At 37.6% G+C, this 20,569-nt stretch overlaps 2 protein-coding genes across 6 annotated transcripts; one reads left to right on the plus strand and one right to left on the minus strand.

Moving 5' to 3' along the window:
* Nucleotides 1–474: 474 nt before the first annotated feature.
* LOC114399186 (WAT1-related protein At2g37460-like) lies at nucleotides 475–3,856 on the plus strand. Its single transcript, XM_028361318.1, has 7 exons — nucleotides 475–748; nucleotides 828–890; nucleotides 987–1,103; nucleotides 1,538–1,778; nucleotides 2,134–2,295; nucleotides 3,173–3,324; nucleotides 3,422–3,856. The coding sequence occupies exons 1-7, from the start codon at nucleotides 552–554 to the stop codon at nucleotides 3,639–3,641; spliced, it is 1,152 nt and encodes a 383-aa protein (XP_028217119.1). The 5' UTR covers nucleotides 475–551; the 3' UTR covers nucleotides 3,642–3,856.
* Nucleotides 3,857–6,674: 2,818 nt separating this feature from the next.
* LOC114398309 (type I inositol polyphosphate 5-phosphatase 8-like) lies at nucleotides 6,675–18,573 on the minus strand. 5 transcript variants are annotated; one of them, XM_028360492.1, is made up of 12 exons: nucleotides 18,322–18,573; nucleotides 18,125–18,189; nucleotides 17,355–17,411; nucleotides 17,191–17,278; nucleotides 17,024–17,098; nucleotides 16,663–16,741; nucleotides 16,397–16,501; nucleotides 14,800–15,088; nucleotides 13,878–14,074; nucleotides 13,646–13,754; nucleotides 13,398–13,546; nucleotides 6,675–7,368 (listed from the first exon to the last, which is right to left on the minus strand). In XM_028360492.1, the coding sequence occupies exons 3-12, from the start codon at nucleotides 17,382–17,384 to the stop codon at nucleotides 7,077–7,079; spliced, it is 1,413 nt and encodes a 470-aa protein (XP_028216293.1). In that variant the 5' UTR covers nucleotides 17,385–17,411; nucleotides 18,125–18,189; nucleotides 18,322–18,573; the 3' UTR covers nucleotides 6,675–7,076. The 5 variants fall into 5 exon arrangements, with proteins under 5 accessions (XP_028216293.1, XP_028216294.1, XP_028216295.1 ...); XM_028360493.1 differs by having other exon boundaries at nucleotides 18,125–18,194; XM_028360494.1 differs by lacking the exon at nucleotides 18,125–18,189 and having other exon boundaries at nucleotides 17,355–17,404.
* Nucleotides 18,574–20,569: the final 1,996 nt, after the last annotated feature.

Consider the following 20,569-nt stretch of genomic DNA (forward strand, 5'->3'; position numbering starts at 1 on the left):
ACATAATCAAGAAGATCAGGTCCATCATGGATTCTAACTCTTTCTTTAAAAGTAAACAAGCACTTCATCTGAAATCATCTATTGGGGCATTAATTACTTTTCCTCATCGTATGACATCACAGAGAAAATTTGTCTGGAGAAAAATCTTCATAGATATATAGTATTAAGTAAAAATCAAGTAAAATAAACGAATCATGGAAAAAACAAATCAATAAAGAAGAAACAAGTGAACGATATTATAAAAGGTACTCCATGATGAGTAACATTCCAATTATGCAAAAGATAGTAATAATTGAAAGTAGACACCCACATTTTAAAGAATTTGAGGATGAAGTACATTGATTACTGTGACTCTCCCCCACTTTGGTTACGTGAAATAGAATTGCTCTTATTTGTGGGTATAAATATAATGTATAATATACTACTAACTTTCTAAGCACTAATTCATTATACACCACAAACCCCTATATAAACACGAGCCTTCTGTGGTGCAGCGGTGTGCTACTTATTCTTGTGGCTCAAGAAATAGGTTAGTTCCGAGCTGAAACAAGATGGCTGGTAATAAACAAAAACTCTTTAACAGACTGAAGCCATTCATAGGTGTAGTGTTCTTACAGTTTGGATATGCTGGCATGGATGTTCTATCCAAAGCTGCACTGAACAAGGGAATGAGTAACTATGTATTTGTCGTGTACCGTCATGTTTTTGCCTTTGTTGTCACGGCCCCTTTTGCACTGATCTTGGAGAAGTATATTTCTTTCTTCCATGTGTGTGTGTGCGCGATTGTGTGAACATGATATTGATGTAATGCTACATTCTTTTAACAGGAAAGTAAGGCCGAAGATGACATTTTCAATTTTCATGAAGATAATGATTCTCAGCTTGCTAGAGTAATTTCCTGCATGCATGCCTAGAGACTTTAATTTTCCTAACCATGCAGTATAATGATGCACTACTTAACCTTTGGTATAATTTTTTTGTGGCAGGCCTGTTATTGACCAAAATTTATATTTTTTGGGAATGAAGTACACCACAGCAACCTTTGCTGTTTCCATGTACAATGTCCTCCCTGCCATTACCTTTGTCATGGCTTGGATTTTTAGGTAATATTCTCATGGCACCATTCAATAAAAGAATATTCCAGATTTATAGCAAAAAAGACATCATCAGAAATTATATTTGTACAATAAGGTTGTATAATTTTTTTTTATAATAATAAGATAGAAAGAGAAAAAAGAAAAGTACTAGTTAAAATGAGTAATATGTGTACACCACTTAATGTGCACAAAACTAATTAATAAAAGATTATCACTATTTGTGTAGTTGCTTGATTCTCTTTTTCTTTTCAATACATTTAGTTATTTAGTTGCTAGAAAAGTAATTAAAACAGCATAGTTAATGTAGAAATATACAAATACGATTATGTCTGTAACTGGATGCATTCTGTCAAACTCAAAAACATGTTACACGAAGTGGCAAACTCTTTATGCCATGTTTAAGCAATCAATATATCTGAAATTTTGAGTGGCAATCCCAGGCTTGAGAAGGTAAAACTAAAAAGTATACGCAGTCAAGCAAAGGTGGTGGGGACTTTAGCAACTGTTGCAGGTGCCATGGTCATGACACTGATAAAGGGCCCAGTACTTGATCTTTTTGGAACACACACAAGCAATACCCACAACCAGCAAAATGGTGGGGTGAATCTTCAACATGCAATAAAGGGATCGGTCATGATCACAATTGGCTGCTTTAGTTGCGCTTGTTTCATGATTCTCCAAGTGAGTTATCATCACCATCTATGGCTATTGATAAAATAAAACTAATGTTCAAGATTATTGCATATAGATTAAAAAATAATATTTAACGAAACTAAAAATTATTATATTTAGATTAAAATTATCTTATTTAATATCTTGATTTTTGATACTTATATCATTAGTAGTGAGTATTAAATAAGAATATATTTGAAAAAATATATTAATTAAACATTAAAATTCTAAAATATCAAATATTTTAGGAAAATTTTAGAAAGTTAAAATATTAAAAGATATGGAAAGAAGGTACCTAATATAAAGTTAAATTTTCTTCTGATTTTATGGGGTCCCTAATATAAAGTTTCATCTCTTGCTCTAGGCTATTACCATTGAAGCCTACCCTGCTGAGCTCTCTCTTACAGCATGGATATGCCTATTGGGAACAGTTGAAGGTGGTGTAGTGGCACTGGTTATGGAAAGGAAGAATCTTTCTGCTTGGTCTCTGCAATGGGATACAAAACTGCTGGCTGCTGTCTACAGTGTAGGTTCTTTACTTCTACAGTAAACACAATCACCGCCTCTGGACCAAACATAAGAAAATAAATGCACATCTAACGCTGAGTTTAATTAAGAAAAGAATCGAAGAAAATCACTAAAACAAACTATGACATCCGAAAACTAAAGTTTTAGAGGCATTGAACAAAGACATATATAATAAGAATGATATATTCTCTCTATCTCAAAATGATTCCAAATGACTGATATTTAAGGTTTTCTTATATAAACCTAAAAAAGTAAATATTTCAAGTGAAACATTTATTAGGAAATAATTTTACTTAAATATTCTTGTTCTTTCTCTTAATTTTAATAAGTGTATCATCAAATCTTCTAAAACATTATTTATTATGGGACAAAATTGGAATAAATGTTTTAATATTTCATTAAAAAATGAAAATATGAGTCAATTTTTTTTTTTTAAAACGAAGGGAGCCCTCTATAATAACAAAAGGATGAACTTATCAGGTAGGTCACTGTAGAGGATTCACTAGATCGGCATTTACCATACATTAACTACTCTGACATAAGGACTTTCCTGTATGAAGTATCAAATTTAATTATAGTTTAAATGATAAGAACTTTGTAAACAAACTAGTTATGCTCTTGAGTAGTGATAAATGTACACTCCAATTTTGGGGTGTATGGTTGGAAAGAAGAGAATAATTAGAAAGAAAAAGGAGACAGAAAATAATTGATGTAACAAATATTATGGTAAAAAAATGGAGATAGAGAGAAAAAATGATACGAAAGAAAAAGTAGATGTATATTTAATTTTTTTCTTTTCTGTCAGAAGGAACGCATATAATAATTATTTTTTAACTATTTTTTCTTCTATAAATTTACAAAATATTCTCATGCAGGGCATAGTTTGCTCAGGAATGGCTTATTACATCCAAGGAGCAGTGATGAAAGATAGGGGACCGGTCTTTGTTACAACTTTTAACCCTCTCTGCATGGTCATTGTGGCTATCATGGGCTCCTTCTTTCTGGCTGAAATAATGTACCTCGGGAGGTAATTGAAAAAATCAATTTCAAACCAAAACACATGCCCAGAGAACTATTTTTTTTTTTTAAGAAATTAAACTAAAGAAATCTGACAAATTTTACAGGGCGGTTGGAGCTATTGTAATTATTTTAGGGCTGTATCTTGTGGTGTGGGGTAAAAGCCAAGACTACGAGTCATCAAGTCCAATTACTAAAGAGCATATATTGGCATCCAAGCAAACAGTAGAGGAGAACAACGGCAAAGAGGAGGATCATTCTAATCATGGGGTCATCACTCTCAGTAACTTAGGCGCGGGAAACATAGCACGAGATGAACAAGTATGAGGAAACATACCAAATTCAATCTAAATTTCAGAAATCAGGGGATATTTCAACTGTCAAAATGCCTATTTGATAACAGCAACTATATAGGTTCTTAGTTGTTTGAACAATTATGATGTAGTAGTAGAGGTTTTTAATGTAACACTATGGTATGTCAATTGGCAAGTTTTAATATAAGGCAAGAAATTCCCAACATAAAGAAGGTGCAACTTTGATTACACATTATATTGATAAAGAGCTCGATATCAAGTTATTAATTCACAATAGCTAGAAATATCAGAGGTTGGAGATTTATTCTAACCAACTCACTCACCAATTAACTTCAAATGACACCATTGAAGTAGCAAGGGCATGTAATGTAACACAAAATTTCATTTTCAATTCAGCATAACAAAAATAGTAAGTGGCTCAGCAAGCATATATAAATATTAATACTATGAAACAGGGTTGGCCGAAAAACATTTTCTACCTGATGAGGAAAACAGCCTCTCCAAAGACAATGCAGATAGAAGATAGACCAAAACCCTTTATCTTTCAAAGAGTACAATTAACTCCATTGCATGCAAGACTGAGAACATGTACCGGAATCAAGACCATCATATCAAAATCAACTACCCTCCAATCTCCATGTACTTACAGCCAGTGCATACCCAATTAGCAATACATATGTTCCAATTTGTTTTATGAATTCTCTTTTATTCTCAACAAGGATGAGTTGTCCACAATTGAGGAAATATTTAAACACCAGCGTTATTGTTGATAGTCAGTCAGCAAAGGTGTCTCCAAATGATTTACTCCTATCAACAAACAAGCGTCTTCCCGATGCGAGAAAGAAGACACTTTTGACTATACACAGGATTTTGCATCAACACAAACAATGAAGATCTGAAAGTTCAGAGTATATGTGTGTATATGGCTTCAAAGACAAGATATCGAAATGCCCCGAGATCAAAAGCCTACAAAGTACAAACTAGTACACTACTCACCACGTTAAGACTGAAGTATATATACTAATAATTGCATTACCTTTCCAAATGTGGAAAGATTTCTGGGTTATAGGTGAACCAGTTACGGTCTGAGCCCCTGTACTATCCCATATATAGTGTTGCTATTATTTTCAAAGTACAAGTGATTATTGAGGTGTTTTGTAATTCATGCATTAATAAGCTACAGATATGTAACATCAATCAGAAACAGCAATTTAGATAAAAAAACAATCCTACATCCATGATCAGGTTTTAACAGACTTACCTTCAAAATATTTCATCACTGGCAGCTGCATAATTGTATAAATACCCAGAAGGCCAAAACCTTTATGATACCTCAAATTAGTTCCTTTTAGCAAGCATAACAACAAGACAAGTAATTGAGGTTAAGCCACAGTGAAAGATTAATTAACACTAAAATTTACCTACCACGACCAGAGCACTTCCAAAGAGCAACTCATTTTTTAAGATATTTCTAGCCCAACCAGAACAAGGATGTTTCGCCCAGCCATATAGTTCCAGTATTCATTATTGGAGTTCTAGCCCAGGGAGAATTTGGCTCGTTGGGCCATAAATGTTGTGTTGTCACTTAATGAGAAAAAGAAAAAGCCATTAAAGGGACTTTTTTGGAAAGAGAACTAAACAATCTCTTCTTCGTGAAAGCTAGGTTTTGGACCTGTGTAGCTATGTGAGACTTTCTTCTTCCTCCATTTTCCACCTTCTTCCCTTCACTGTTTTTGAAGCTCCTCTTGTCCTTAAGTAGTCAAGCTTCCTTGATTGGGGTTTGATGTAACTAAACTCAAACTCATGCATATCTTATATGAGTTATTAATAACTTTTTATTGTTCAACATTAAGTGTTGTCTTTTTTTCTTAATGTTTATTTTGACTTGATTATCTATTTGTTTGATTTTATGGTTTAAATGCAATTGGAAAATGTATTTGAATTATGAACCAGAAAAAAAAAAAACTAATGGGTATCATTGCTAGGAATAGAGCAAGACCTATTAGTCACCTTTAACTTTTTTTCTTAAAGAAAGTAACTTGGTTAAATTATGCAGGGAATTAATAATTTAGTAATGAGACTTAGACTCTTCTTGTTTATGTATGAGAGAGTGGTTTAATAAAGTTGAACTCCAAACATTCTTTTATATTGTATTTCGCATAACTCTTGTTCGGTTATTGCTCGTAACCTAGATCTTTGAGAATTAAGAATTTCTTTTTATTAATTTTATTTTCAAGTTTCCATCTTTATCTTGGTTTTTAATCATTGCTATTTCAACATTGCTTTATATCTTATCTAGTAAGTTAAAAGTGTGTAAATTATCAAATATTACACAAGTTTCTTGAGAAAATAATATTTGAACTTTTCATTTTATGGGATTTGGTATGCTTGCCAAAGATGTAACAATGAGCAACCAATGATGTGCTATTTTGCCCTTGGTGGTAGTAGGTTTGACCCAATGATATGATACCATGCATCTTGCCCTTCATCAAATATATGATCTCTTGACATAGAATTGCCATCTGCTTTGTCTTAAGCAAGGGCAATAGATATCCGATTACTAATCTGCCCTATTAAATCCTTTATCAATTTACATTGTACTACAAATCTCTCTGTAGCTTTAACCTATAGATAAGTTGTCATCTCCCTTGTTATAAGATCGATACATTGAAATAAAATATTTAATATCTGTCTTACCATAAGCATTGTCCATCAATATTATATTGCCATACCGTTAGTTTGTAGGTGAGATTTGTTGATATGGAATTATTATCAACCTTGTAAGCATGAGAATTTGACGGTGTGTTGTTAACTATTCCTCTCATCAATTAATTGTATGAACAGATATAACATTCTCGGATTCAAGTTAATTGACGTTTGACCTTTTCTTTACTCCCATAATAGAGTTGCAAGTGGCAAGTAGAAAGTAGCAACTGCCATATAATGTTAATTCAAGTACAAACAACAGAAAAGAACACCATAATATATGCATGAAGCTTCCCCCGCACGTGGTGACAATCATCATCAATCAGTCATCTCTTCTATATGAATAATATAAGTTGGACGTTGTATTAAAAAAATATCTATATTAATAATATTAACCATTGAAATTATTACATTTTAAATTTTACAAATATTATCAATCAGCATTTTTCCCTCCTTCAAAATTTTGCACGACTCACCGTATATTGACTGTATTCACTAGAGGAGTTGAGGAGTTTAAGAAGGTGAGACTTCAGGACTAAACTCTAACAAAAATCTTACCAAGTCCCAAAAAAAAACCATCAGGGGTTGTTATGGTACATGAGTATGAGTACCCAAAAGAGATGGATACCTAAGTGCACCATCATGGTTAGCCATTCAATCCCACACTATACCCGCAAGCTGCGGTTACTTGAAGGTGGCATCAACTTGGAAACTACCTCTGCCTAGTGTGTGTCTTATGGACTCAAAACCTTGGAACGGTGTCTATGCAACTTTGTGCTCTTGTTAGCAGCAAGAGTTGCTCTTCTGCTTGGACTTTAGCAGTGCAACAAGTCGATGACAACGAAGAATTTGTCAACGGTTTTAAGGGACAACACCTAGGCATAGTGGCAGTAGAGGGAGCTATATTCTTGCTTTTCATGTCCACTTGAACCGAGAATAGTGAATACACTGGCCTGTGGTCTGAGAATTTGGACTCTCCACGTACATAACACATTTGATTGAGGCCTTCCCCTTTCCACAATATTCGATCGCACCTGTTTTCACACATATCCCACACAAGCAATTTTGTGTCATTTAAAAGATTATAACGTATCAATGTGTTAAATATAACTTTTAAAATAATTATTAGAAAAGTCAATAATCTTATTATACATAATGTATAATTGAATCACAGAGTAAAACACTACCATAACATTCTAATTAAATTCAAAGAATAATGTTATCCACACAATAACTTTTATGTCTTTTCTTTCCATTCTATCTCTTTCTATTACATTACTTGTCTTGTTGCATACCTGTCTCTATCATCTTCTTATCCTTTTCATTCATGTATAATTTATAGTAAAATTTTAATCTACAAGTAACATGATACGAACCACGATGCAGATCATGCAGATCACCAGCTTCAGCCCAAGAGGAATATCCATAAACCAAGCTTCTGGAAGGATTACGTGATATCTTAACTAGCATGAATGAATATTACATTAGGAATATTAATATTGCTTGTTGTTAGTAACCATATTTGTCACGTAGCACATACCATGCATATGCTGGAATATTCTAGACAACACTAATCATTAGCTTTAAATACTCCCTTTGATATGAAATAAAGCAAGCAGAATATATTCAGTTAACTTTCTCTCTCTCACTTTATCACTTTCTTCACGGAGACTCCTCTTCGGTCTCAAATACGAAGGACATTACCCATCATTGGTCTGACCAGCCGACCGGCGACGCCATGGCCGAACACCATACACGATCCAAGACTACCGACCGCCTGGAAGAGGCCATCAGCCGCCTTACCCAGAACCAGTCCACCCTTATCGACGCTCACCATGACCTCACCCTTTGTCTCGATTCCATCCAGGACCAACTACTTCAACTTCAACTTCACCTACCACCCCACACTCCCCCTCAACCACCACCTACCCCACCTCATCACCCCCCCATACCGCTATACCCTTAAGCTTGATAGCTTTGAGCTGGTTTCAATGGATGCACCGCAACCATTTGATCACTTCCTGGTCTTCCTTGCTCCACGCGCTCGAGACCTACTTTGCCCCGACATTTTACGATGACCCCCAAGGCACACTGGTCAAGCTTACTCAACGAGGCTCGGTGAACGATTACCTAGACAAGTTTGAACGGCTCGCAAACCGGGTCACAGGTCTCCCCCCCTCCTTCTTGCTTAGCTGTTTTATTTCAGATCTCACGCCGGAACTCCGTCGGGAGGTTCAGGCTTTGCAACCAGTCTCTCTTCCACAGGCCATCTCTCTGGCCAAACTCCAAGAGGAAAAGTTGGACGATCGCCGTCGCTCCTATAGACCATGCCCCACGACCACTACCCCAACCCACCAAACTCCACCACCCCTTCTCCCACTACCCTCGCCCACCACCACTCATCCACCATTGTCGCCACCCAAACAACCCCTTAAGCGCCTCACACCTGACAAGTGCTCGAGACTTGCTTTGCCCCGACATTTTACGATGACCCCCAAGGCACACTGGTCAAGCTTACTCAACGAGGCTCGGTGAACGATTACCTCCATGAGTTTGAACGGCTCGCGAACCGGGTCACAGGTCTGCCCCCCTCCTTCTTGCTTAGCTGTTTTATTTCAGATCTCACGCCGGAACTCCGTCGGGAGGTTCAGGCTTTGCAGCCAGTCTCTATTCCACAGGCCATCTCTCTGGCCAAACTCCAAGAGGAAAAGTTGGACGATCGCCGTCACTCCTACAGACCACGCCCCACGACCACCACCCCAACCCACCAAACTCCACCACCCCTTCTCCCACTACCCCCGCCCACCACCACTCATCCACCATTGTCACCACCCAAACAACCCCTTAAGCGCTTCACACCTGACGAGTTGGCCCGCAAACGTGAACTCGAACTCTGCTATAGTTACGACGACAAATGGAGTCTCAGTCACCGGTGTCGTGCTCGATTTTACATGCTGATAGCGGAAGACGATGACCCTGATAACAACCCTCCACCCAACCACAACCCCAAACCACCCCTTCACCCTCCACCGGACCCTGGCCCTGCCCTCATCAGCTTCAACGCCCTCTCCGGGACCTCTTCCCCGGAGGCCCTTCGCCTTTACGGGTCTATCAACCACCAACCGGTGACTGTGCTCATTGACGGCGACAGCACCCATAATTTCGTGCAATCACGGGTGGCCTAGCATCTCCGTCTTCCCTCCTCCCCCACCCTTCCCCTCCAGGTTACTGTCGGTAACGACACCGTCATTCCTTGCACCCATGTATGCTACCAAGCTCCCATCCTCCTTCAGGGCACGACGTTCACCGTGGACCTTCACGTCCTTCCCATCAACGGTGCTGACATCGTCTTGGGCATTCAGTGGCTCATACAACTCGGACCTGTTGTCACTGATTACGCCTCGCTGACCATGCAATTCCACCTCGACGGCCGTCCAATCACCCTCCACGTTGATGCACCAACCACCCCCGCGGACACCTCCTCCTTGCAACTCCGCCGCCTCATTCAGACCCACTCAACCTCGGCCTTCTTCCATATTTCCCTGAGCCCCACCTCCCCGCCCAGCCCCGACACTCCCTTAAAACACCCTCTCCCCGCAATCCACCACCTTCTTCTCCGATATTCCCACCTATTCCAAACCCCCACATCCCTACCACCCCCGCATCCAATTTCCCACAAAATTCACCTCCTCCCCAACTCAGACCTCATGAACATAAGCCTGTACCGCTACCCTTATTTTCAGAAAGCAGAGATTGAACGTCAGGTGAATGAACTTCTGTCGACCGGCCTCATCACCCTCAGCCATAGCCCCGTTCTCCTCACTGGTGCTGCTGGTGAAGAAGAAGGACTGCTTCCCTATCCCCACCATCGATGAGCTCCTCGATGAACTAGGCATCGCCACCTGTTTTTCCAAACTGGATCTCCGGCAGGGCTTCCACCAGATCTTAATGGCGCCACAGGACACACTGAAGACCGCTTTTCGCACCATCTAGGTCATTATGAATACAAGGTCATGTCGTTCGGCTTGTGCAACGCGCCGTCGACCTTCCAAGCCACCATGAACGAGCTTCTGAAACCTTCCTCTGCCACTTCGTCACTGTTTTCTTTGACGACATCCTCGTGTATAGCCCATCCTTCGAGGATCACCTCACTCATTTAACACAAGTGTTTGATTGTCTCACTCAGGGTCAATTCTTCCTCAAGGCCACGAAGTGTTTATTTGCCCAGCAACAGCTCGAGTATTTGGGCCACATTGTATCTCATGCCGGCGTCGATCCTGATCCTGCCAAAATCGAAGTCGCACACTCACCAATACCCATTCCTTACGCGGGTTTTTAGGTTTAACAAGGTTTTATCGAAAGTTTATCCGAGGCTATGCTTCCATCGCCTCTCCTTTAACCACCCTGTTACAGAAGGACAACTTCCATTGGGACGAAGGTGCTCAATCAGCTTTCGAGGGACTCAAGCAAGCCATGACTCAGGCTCCTGTCTTGGCCCTCCTGGATTTTTCGTTACCATTCACACTTGAAACCGATGCTTCAGGGATTGTGATGGGGGCTGTTCTCATGCAATGGGGTCATCCCCTGGCTTATTTTAGCAAGCTCTTCTACCCCCGGTTACAACATGCCTCCACATATATCAGGGAGCTCCATGCCATCACCACTGCAGTTCGAAAATGGCGCCAGTATCTGTTAGGGCATCCATTTATCATTCTTACCGACCATAAGAGCTTGCACGAGCTCATGAATCAGGTGATTCAAACACCCGAACAGCAGGTTTACCTTTCCAAGCATCTTGGCTATGACTACTCCATTCAATACAAATCTGGAAAAACGAACGTGGTTGCTGATGCACTGTCGCGTCTTCCTCACTACAGCCAGCGCCAATACCTCATCCTCTCCATGCCACACCCCATGTTCCTTGAGGCCATTCGCGATTACGTTCACTCCAACACTTCATTCCAGGACCACATTCAGCAGTTGACATCTTTGCTTGACTCACAGATTGATTATAGGTTCCATGATGGACTCCTATATTTTCAGAACAGGATATGCCTTGACCAACATCACCCCTTTCGTCACTCCCTCATCTCGGAGTTCCACACCTCCCCACTTGGTGGGCGTATGGGTTTCGCTAAGACCCTTCATCGTCTTCAAGCTAGCTTTCATTAGCCCAACATGCGCCATGACGTTCGAGACTTTGTGCACAAATGTACCACGTGCCAGCTTATTAAATACGAGCCCAAACGCCCAGGAGGTTTACTCCAACCAATCCCGATACCCTCCTCTCCATGGGAAGATCTAACTCTTGACTTTATCACGAGCCTTCCCCCTTCGCATGGTTACACCACTATCCTTGTTGTGGTCGATCGTTTCACCAAAGGGGCTCACTTTGGCGCCCTGAAGCCAGCTTATTCCGCCCATAAGGTTGCCACTCTCTTCCTCAATATGGTCTGCAAACTCCACGGTTTTCCCCGCAGCCTCATCTCGGACCGTGATCCCATCTTCATTGGACGATTTTGGCGCGAACTCTTCACCATTGCAGGCACACAACTATGCATGAGCACTTCGTATCATCCTAAAACCGACGGGCAGACCGAAGTTCTCAATCGCACGTTGGAGCAGTATCTACGTTGCTTTGTCCATGACACTCCTCGGTGGTTAATGTACCTTTCCCTTGCAGAATGGTGCTATAATACGTCCGTCCATTCCTCCACAGGCATGACACCCTTCGAAGCTACCTATGGGAAACCACCGCCTTCAATCAGTACCTATGTTCCAGGGACGTCTCAGGTCAAAGTAGTTGACCACGAGCTTTCTACACGTCAGGAACTCTGGGATCTTCTCACCACGCGCCTTCGCAAGGCCCAGCTACACATGAAGACACAGGCAGATCACAAGCGCTGCGACGTCACGTACAAGGTTGGTGAGTGGGTTTACCTCAAACTACGCCCATATCGCCAAACTTCCATATCCGGGACCACTTTCAACAAACTTTCGAAGCGCTACTATGGTCCCTTCCCGATCGTTGAACCCGTAGGCACAGTAGCTTATCGATTGGCCCTTCCCCCTTCCTCCAAAATCCATGATGTTTTCCACTGCTCCCTCCTCAAGCCTCACCATGGCCCTATCAACCACGTACCAGACCCTCTACCACCTAACGCCAAAGACAATCACCCATTGATCGTACCCCTACGCATCCTCGAGTCAAAATGGGATGACACCAAAGCTCCACCTTCATTACTGGTTTTGGTCCAGTGGCACGGGTTACCCCAGGAAGAAACCACTTGGGAAACATGGGATACATTGAACGCTACTTTCCACCTTGAGGACAAGGTGCATTTTCCAGACGGGGGTATTGATACGAACCACGATGCAGATCATGCAGATCATGCAGATCACCAGCTTCGGCCCAAGAGGAATATCCATAAACCAAGCTTCTGGAAGGATTACATGATATCTTAACTAGCATGAATGAATATTACATTAGGAATATTAATATTGCTTGCTGTTAGTAACCGTATTTGTCACGTAGCACATACCATGCATATGCTAGAATATTCTAGACAGCACTAATCATTAGCTTTAAATACTCCCTTTGATATGAAATAAAGCAAGCAGAATATATTCAGTTAACTTTCTCTCTCTCACTTTATCGCTTTCTTCACGGAGACTCCCCTTCGATCTTAAATACAAAGGACATTACCCATCATAACATCACTCAATATAAAATGCTCGTTGGATTATATCATTAAACAACAAAACAAATTATACGTCACGAGGGAGTCCTTTTCAAAGGCATACGCCACCAGTTTCTAAACAAATGCAAGTAGCATCATTAAAAGTGACCTGAGCATATGAAAATGCTCAATTAATGTGGTTTGGATTCAAACGGGTAATGCTCTCAATTGACCATGCCATAGCAAAGCATAGAAATAAACAACTAACAACGGCAACAGTGGAAATAAAAAATAAACAATCATCTAATTAATGTTTCAAACGATGTGTGCCCTTTGTGGGTGACAAAACGTAAACTTTAGATTAAGGAATTCTGAAATCTTACCAAGCAGGAGTCCGTCGTTTTATCTTGGATTTGGAGGATTGGGCAACATAGTGGTCAGAATTGGTCAAGTATTTGTAAGTGGGAGCAAAGTATATGTTCCCTTCATTCCAACCTTTGAATACTCGACCAGCTTTCTGCTCTATCCTTAACTGCAAAGCCGAGACAATGCAACATTGTGTTAGCAAAGAGACTGAAACACCAAAAAAGAAAAGGCTACATACTACTATAATCATAGCAAACATAATTACCTGATCCTTTTCTAGTAATGCCTGCCAATTATTCTTCTTTAGTAGTTCATGTGTGTCATCGTAGCCAGAAGCTAGCCGATAATTCAAATCGCCAAGCCAAATAATATTACTATAGATATACCCAAAAAATAAGAGACAATCAGAACACATGCCATAGAGAGGAGGAAGTGAACTATGTAAGAAACTAAGAATTAAAGAAAAAAAGAAGAAGAAACGTAAATAAAGGACTTACTCGTGTTCTAGTATGCTTTCAGGAGGGAGTGGATGAGCAAGAGACTTAAACGAGTGATAAAACTTAGTTTTCTTCAAGATTTCGGAGACGTCCAAGTTCCTTCGCAACTCGTCACCAAATTTCTCCCCAGAAGTCAAGTGGGTGCAAACGAAGCAGAATGTGGTGTTGTACAATGTCATGCTAATTGATGTTGATCCCTGTTAGTGTTAGCAAGCAGCAAAAAACAAAAATAAGAATGTATGCAATTCAATGATACATACCACTGTAGCTAGTGCACAGTCTACTCGTCCACAACTCATAGTCACAAGTCACATCCCAATCAGACTAAAAACAAAAGTCACATTGCCCACTTCTATACATCCAACTATAGCCATTTTTTGCTTATAGATTCTCTCGCGCTAGAAAAGAATATGTCAATTTCATGTTATGAAAAATAAAAATAAAAAATCAAATTAATTAGTCTCATCTACGGTTATTCATGTAGGATTCATTAATCTAATGTTTAAACGATTCTATGCATTTTCATATTCCTTTTTATACACTTCCCTTCTATATTACAAGGTGCTTATAAGCTGTCCTAGCTAGCCTACTGACCCAACCCGGCATGACTTAGAAATAATTTTGAGAAATGTAAATTTTTAAAAATTAGTATTTTAAGGATTAGTGGTCCCGGACAATCTCACAACCACATTTTTTTATTTTTCAATTTATGAAAATTGTTTAGGATAACATTATACGGATCATGTAATAATTTGTGGAAGTACAAAAACTAGGATATATCCGTCCTCTAATTACTATGCATGCTTTATAGTAATAATAATATTAACATGGTGAAGCAAAATCGCAGCCAACACATTATTGGTCCCAAAAATGGATAAGTTGTAGTATCCAAATACACATAAAGTAAATTGGAGTAACGAACCTTATTTCCAAGATAGCCCATGATGCCTCTGCCAACGCAAGATACTTTCAAATTGGTGACATGGTTGCAAAGATCAGCTCGTACCCACACGGACAAGAAGATGCCAACCATTTGCTTGCTTGCTGCTAAGCAATAGCGTGGTGAACTCTTGGGAGAGTTTTGTCCAGTATTATCCAACTCCTCGTTGCTGTTCAAGGCTTCACGAATAAGCCCCAGCCACTTCGCTGCTGGCCCACTGTCCTCCGGCCCCAGCACGTTCCCCGCATTTAGCGGTACAATTTCTTGGAACCTAACAACATACAAATACAATCCATTGCAATACGTTAAATCTTAGGAACATGTAGCATATTTTAATAATAAGCTGTTTTAGCTTTGAGTTCTGTTCAGGTTTACGAGTTCCCCCCTCCTTTTTTATTAGTATTAATAAAATATTTAGCTCATGTTCTTAACATTTTTCTCTGTAGAAAAGAATAAATAGTATAATTGAGATTTTTTTGTTAATCAGTAGGAATATATATAAAGATTTGTAATTACACGATTGCTTGTAGATGTAAATGCATCTCACAAGTATATTACATTATTACCATTTTCCGAGAAACGATTTATTAAACATAGGATATATTTAAACATACATCCAATAATGTTTAATAGTTCAAAAGTAATTTTAATCTGAAATTTAAAGCAACCAAATCCTGAGTTATACGATGTTCCCTTCAAAAAAAAAAAAAAGTTATCCATTTTATACTAATGCATGATATGACTATACTACCGAGTATAAGTTATCTTTATGTCAAAGGATCCTGTAAATAGTGCTGCTGGTTTCCCAACAAAATAACAATTTGGCATACACAACGGGTTTGAACAAAAACGCGTTGGGTTCCGCATGAATATTTTTTTAAAATAAATAAATAAGCTTTTTATTAGTACACAAAATTAATTGATCACGAATTTTATGAAAAATAAACTTACATTTAATTTTATCGTCTAAAAAATTATTTATTACTTTTTTAGAATTATTTTCTTTAAATGTAATTTTCCTACTTATAGTTATTTATTTATATCATCAAAATTGGAACCAACCACAGATGTAAATGTGTTAATGCGACGTGGTAAGAGAAGGAACAACGTGGGGGAAAAAGAATAGGGCGAAAATTGCCTTTTATGGTTCTGACACGACTAAGGGTTCGTTCAGTCAGTCATTGATATGAGAGCCAGAAGAACCATTCGCCAATAAGGAAATAACAAAATAGTTTTAAGGTTACGAAAATGGCAGTGTAATTATGAGCAGCTTGTACTCGTCGAATATTTAAATCGGTGATTAAAGGCAAACCGATGGACAGGTCATAGAACAGAAAATTAAAGAAGGTAGTTGGGATTAAACAGAGACTATAATGATAAAAAAAAAAACACTAACGAGTAGTCTAAGAATATTAATTAAAAAACTTAAATATTAATATTTTTATTAAAAGACAAAAAGTTATATTATTCATAATTATTTTATAATGTATACAATACATATTTTTTTGTTTAATTTCTTAAGTAATATCGTTAGGACACTAGATTAGCAAGAAAAAAAAATACTAGACATAGTACATACCCTATAATATAGATGTCAGCTGGGGAAGGACACGTAAGCCAATTCCTCAAATTGAAGCCTTCGTTCGGTGACTTCCCTCCGACATTCCACGTCCCCACGAACATCCTATACACAAAAACCACACCCTCAATTCCTCAATCATTTTATCTCAAGTCAAGAACACTCCACATATTATGCATATTTTTACCAAAATAAGTGCGTACCACTTTTATAATCTTTAAATAGCTACATATTATTTCAACATCGAGTATGATTGAAGTATTTACCTGAGGTCTGGACCCCCAGTGCCAGGACCAGGAGCTGATTTCTTCTTCATTCCGCTTGTAGAATCCATCACCCACCCCTCTTTGAAAACAAACCAAATTTGATTATTTCATACAGTATTAATAATAATTAATAATTAATGACAATAATAAGTGCTATTAAACCTAATGATATTAATCTTAGGATTGGCTCAATATCATGATTGAAAATCAACCGTCCACGTGACAGGTCCATTGGAAATGGTCCAGATGGGACTCAAACCAAAAGACGGGTAGCGAATTTTTGGCTTGGTCAATGACTTTGACCATACCGTTGATCTGATCAAACGGCGTAGACGAATCTGAGACAGTGTTCGCAAATTACCTGATAAATCATCCGGTACGACGACGTAACGATCTCGGTCGGAACAACTCCTTCTCCTTTCCTTCGCAATTGCTGCTGAGTCCCACATCGACAACAAAGAAAACTCCCAGTCATTTAAGTTTCAACGCGAAACGCAAATAGACAACAATTGAAGAATCGTGTTTCACCTGTTGTTGCATCATAGTCTGAGTGAAACCGCTCAGCACTACTCTTTATATTGAGCCACTTTCTCACGGCTAATTTTGGCCACGAAGACTGCAACACGAAAATGAAAAAGTTAAAGAATGATCCACGAGACTATGTGAAAATATTAGCGTATTAGTTCGCATACCTTAGATATCTTCTTTGACTCTGTTCTCATTGTTCCTCTACCTTCGATGACTTAAAACTGAGGCAAGTTAGATAGCAATTAAATGATCAGAGAAAAACAAGGTGGCAACAACAACGTTTTAAGAGGAAGATCCAGATTAATAAGGGGAATTCACATATGGGGAAAAAATTAAATTAAATTACGTGGGTTTAGATATTTATCTTTCTTGTCCAAAAAAATTATGTTAAGTGTCGAGCGGTTTTCAACGGCAATATAAAAGAACTAGTTGCAGGGGAAAGGCAGCTTCTGAGTCCAAAAAAATAAGAATAAAAAAGCATATAATATACATGAGAAACAGATAAAAGCCCAGGCTCATCCTTTTTCTTTGAGTAACGCAAAGTTTTGCACTTTACAGAAAATAGTGTGGGGATGAACGATTCAAGAACCACCAAAAGGCTTGTTGGGTTTCTTTATTTTTCCTTCATCTTTAGGATCGGTAATAATTTTAAAGCAAAGATTGAGATCTCAATCAACATCCATTGAAAAAGTGCACCTTTTCTGATTATCCTCTTGCCAGAAAAAAAGACTCGCCACTCACCAAAGCAAAATTTGCACACAGATTGACTTGTGGAAATCCAAAACGAAAAAATAAAATAAAAATGGAAGGTCTTTTAATAACATGAAACAAGGATCAAACCCCCAAAAAAATAAAATCCGAAAGTCTTTTGAGAACAATGAACAAGAACAAGATATGCAGAAAAAAGAAGTGGCTTTTAAGTGGCATTAGTTACCATATATAACGAAACGCAAATAAAACGTTATTGGAACGTGAGTCGACGGCATTGCTGAAAGGAGACTATGCTTGACGGTTTTGAAAGGGAAGATATAAAAACCAAGTGAAGAATGGAGGAGTATTTATTAGTGATGCTAAAAACAAAGTAAACAAATCAAGCACCTACAAATAAGGGGGTGAATGAAAAGCACTTACAAGAATGGATCAAGATTTGAGTTTCAGAGGTGATTAAAAGATTGTTTATCTCTGATTCCAGCTTCGATTCCCCTTTCTTTTGTGTTAACGATGTAATAGAAGAGGGGGCACAAGAGAAAGAAGAAGTATGGATCAAAGGGTTCTGTAACTTTTACTTGGTTTGGTGGATTTAGAAAGAATGCAGAGAAGGCTTGGTTGGGGAGTTCCCCTGAAAAGCGAGAAGGATTATGTGGCTACCAAATTTATATGGATTTTTTCACACAAAGATACATATGAAACAAGAAATATATACGCGCGCGTATATATATATATATATATATATATATATATATATATATATATATATATATATATATATATATATATATAATTGTTATTATTATCACAAATATATAATTTTATTATTAATAGTGTAAATTTAAGTCGGAAGAATTCAAATTTACATTATGATTTTTTTTTAAATTCAAAACAAAGTTAAGAATTCGCCCTAACGTGAATTTTTAACTGTTTTTTTTCCTTTCTTTTTTTGGTGTTTCTTTGAAGAAAGAAATAACTTTTTAAAAGATAATAAAATAATATAAATAATGAGAATTAATTCAAAATAACAAAATTAGAGAATATAAATGAAAAAAAATTAACTTTAAATAGTATTTTAAAATGTGTATTTGCGCAGAATAATAATTTATTTTATATGATTAAAACTAGAATACATAAATATTTTTATTATAAAATTATGTTATAATGAAAGTCTGAGATAAAAATTATTATAAAATAAATTCTTTTTTATATTTATGATAAATATTTCATACTGTGATATAAAATTATTTTTAATTATTGATGACTTATTTAAAAATAAATTTAAAAAGAGACTAGAAATAAAAATGAAAATAATATATTAAAGAAGATAAGAAAGTGAAAAAATTCTTAAAAGTACTCTAGTTAAAGAAAAATATCTAAAAACACTCCCACTAAAGAATTTTGTCCAAAAATACTCTTGTGTGAGATACTTTTTTTTAATTTATATATAGAGGGTGATTTATATAATTAAAGAATATAACATGCAACAAAATTAAATATATTGAAACAAAAAAAAGAAAATTAAATTGTTTGACTAGAACTTCCAGGGTAAGGATACTTATTTTTTGAATGGCCTATTAGCCTTTAAATTGAGCAATATTTTGGTTAATCTCTTTCTCTCTCATCGTATTGGTTCGTATTCTTGTTGATATTAGTCGACCTTTTTTATTTCTTCTCATGGTTGGATTGACACTTAATTGTAATCCTTCATATTGTGGACATGATAACGTATGCATGCTAACGGAACTTTGTACACACTCGACAAGTTGTCCAATGTGCACACTGAATGTATTTGTTGTAGGTAATCCATATTGATGTGCTTACATGTAACAATCACATGTGCACATGATATGTGTAGCTTTTGAGGCTTCCCACAATCACATATTCTTTGATTCAGTCTCACAATGAAATTTCCCATGTGACGCCTCTCTCGGATTCACTCTTCCTCAATTTGAAACTCAAATCTTTGACAATCAAATTGCTGAACGAAGTGAGTGTTAGACTTAGTTTCTTCTACATTGATGAACTTGGTCGTAATGAGTGTGTAAACTTGTATGTAGACAATCATTGCATCACCTTGAGTCTCATGGTCAACGAAATATTTGTTCAACTTCTCATACGTAACTTTGGCCAAGGCAATGATTGGGAAATTTTCTTTTTTTTTAGAACCAAGTTGACTGACTCTGCCAAATTAGTGGTCAACTTTCCATCGTCCCATGCTAAAGTTCATTGCTCCCTTGGAATTTGATCAAGTTAGGCAGTGTTGTGGTGGGTTGTCTTCTTATAACAGGTAGTAATGACGAAAAAACTCTGGTTGGGTCATGGCATATCTTTTTGTTTGAAAAAAATATAAATATGATTGTCAATTTAATTTTAAATAATAAAATAATGTGAATTAAAATTTTAAAAAATATATTACCCATACTTAAAACATTTTTCCTTTCGTTCTCACTTTTAAAATGTTTTTTGTGATTTTGCTCAATGTGTTGTCAAACGCAAAACACATGCGATGAGTTGTCTGTTGTCTACCCACTGTCTAGTAGTTTGTATGCACTTTTGATTGACTCGTGTCTATCAGAGATTAGGCATAGACCATGTTGTGGTGTCACCTGTGTTCTGAAGTTTTGAAAAAAAGTGTCAACCATCTGTTGTCTCACCCTCAACAATGACA

Source organism: Glycine soja, chromosome 19, assembly GCF_004193775.1.
Source record: "Glycine soja cultivar W05 chromosome 19, ASM419377v2, whole genome shotgun sequence".
Taxonomy (NCBI): Eukaryota; Viridiplantae; Streptophyta; class Magnoliopsida; order Fabales; family Fabaceae; genus Glycine; species Glycine soja.

Bases quoted from the DNA above. Each gene is read 5' to 3' on its own strand.
- LOC114398309 (XM_028360494.1), bottom strand. From the start codon at position 17,384: ATGAGAACAGAGTCAAAGAAGATATCTAAG. The intron at 17,099-17,190 runs GTGAAACACGAT...TGTGGGACTCAG, and splicing joins AGACTATGATGCAACAACAG to CAGCAATTGCGAAGGAAAGG. The intron at 16,742-17,023 runs GTAATTTGCGAA...TTGTTTTCAAAG, and splicing joins CGTACCGGATGATTTATCAG to AGGGGTGGGTGATGGATTCT.
- LOC114399186 (XM_028361318.1), top strand. From the start codon at position 552: ATGGCTGGTAATAAACAAAAACTCTTTAACAGACTGAAGCCATTCATA. The intron at 749-827 runs GTATATTTCTTT...TTCTTTTAACAG, and splicing joins TTTGCACTGATCTTGGAGAA to GAAAGTAAGGCCGAAGATGA. The intron at 891-986 runs GTAATTTCCTGC...TTTTTGTGGCAG, and splicing joins ATGATTCTCAGCTTGCTAGA to GCCTGTTATTGACCAAAATT.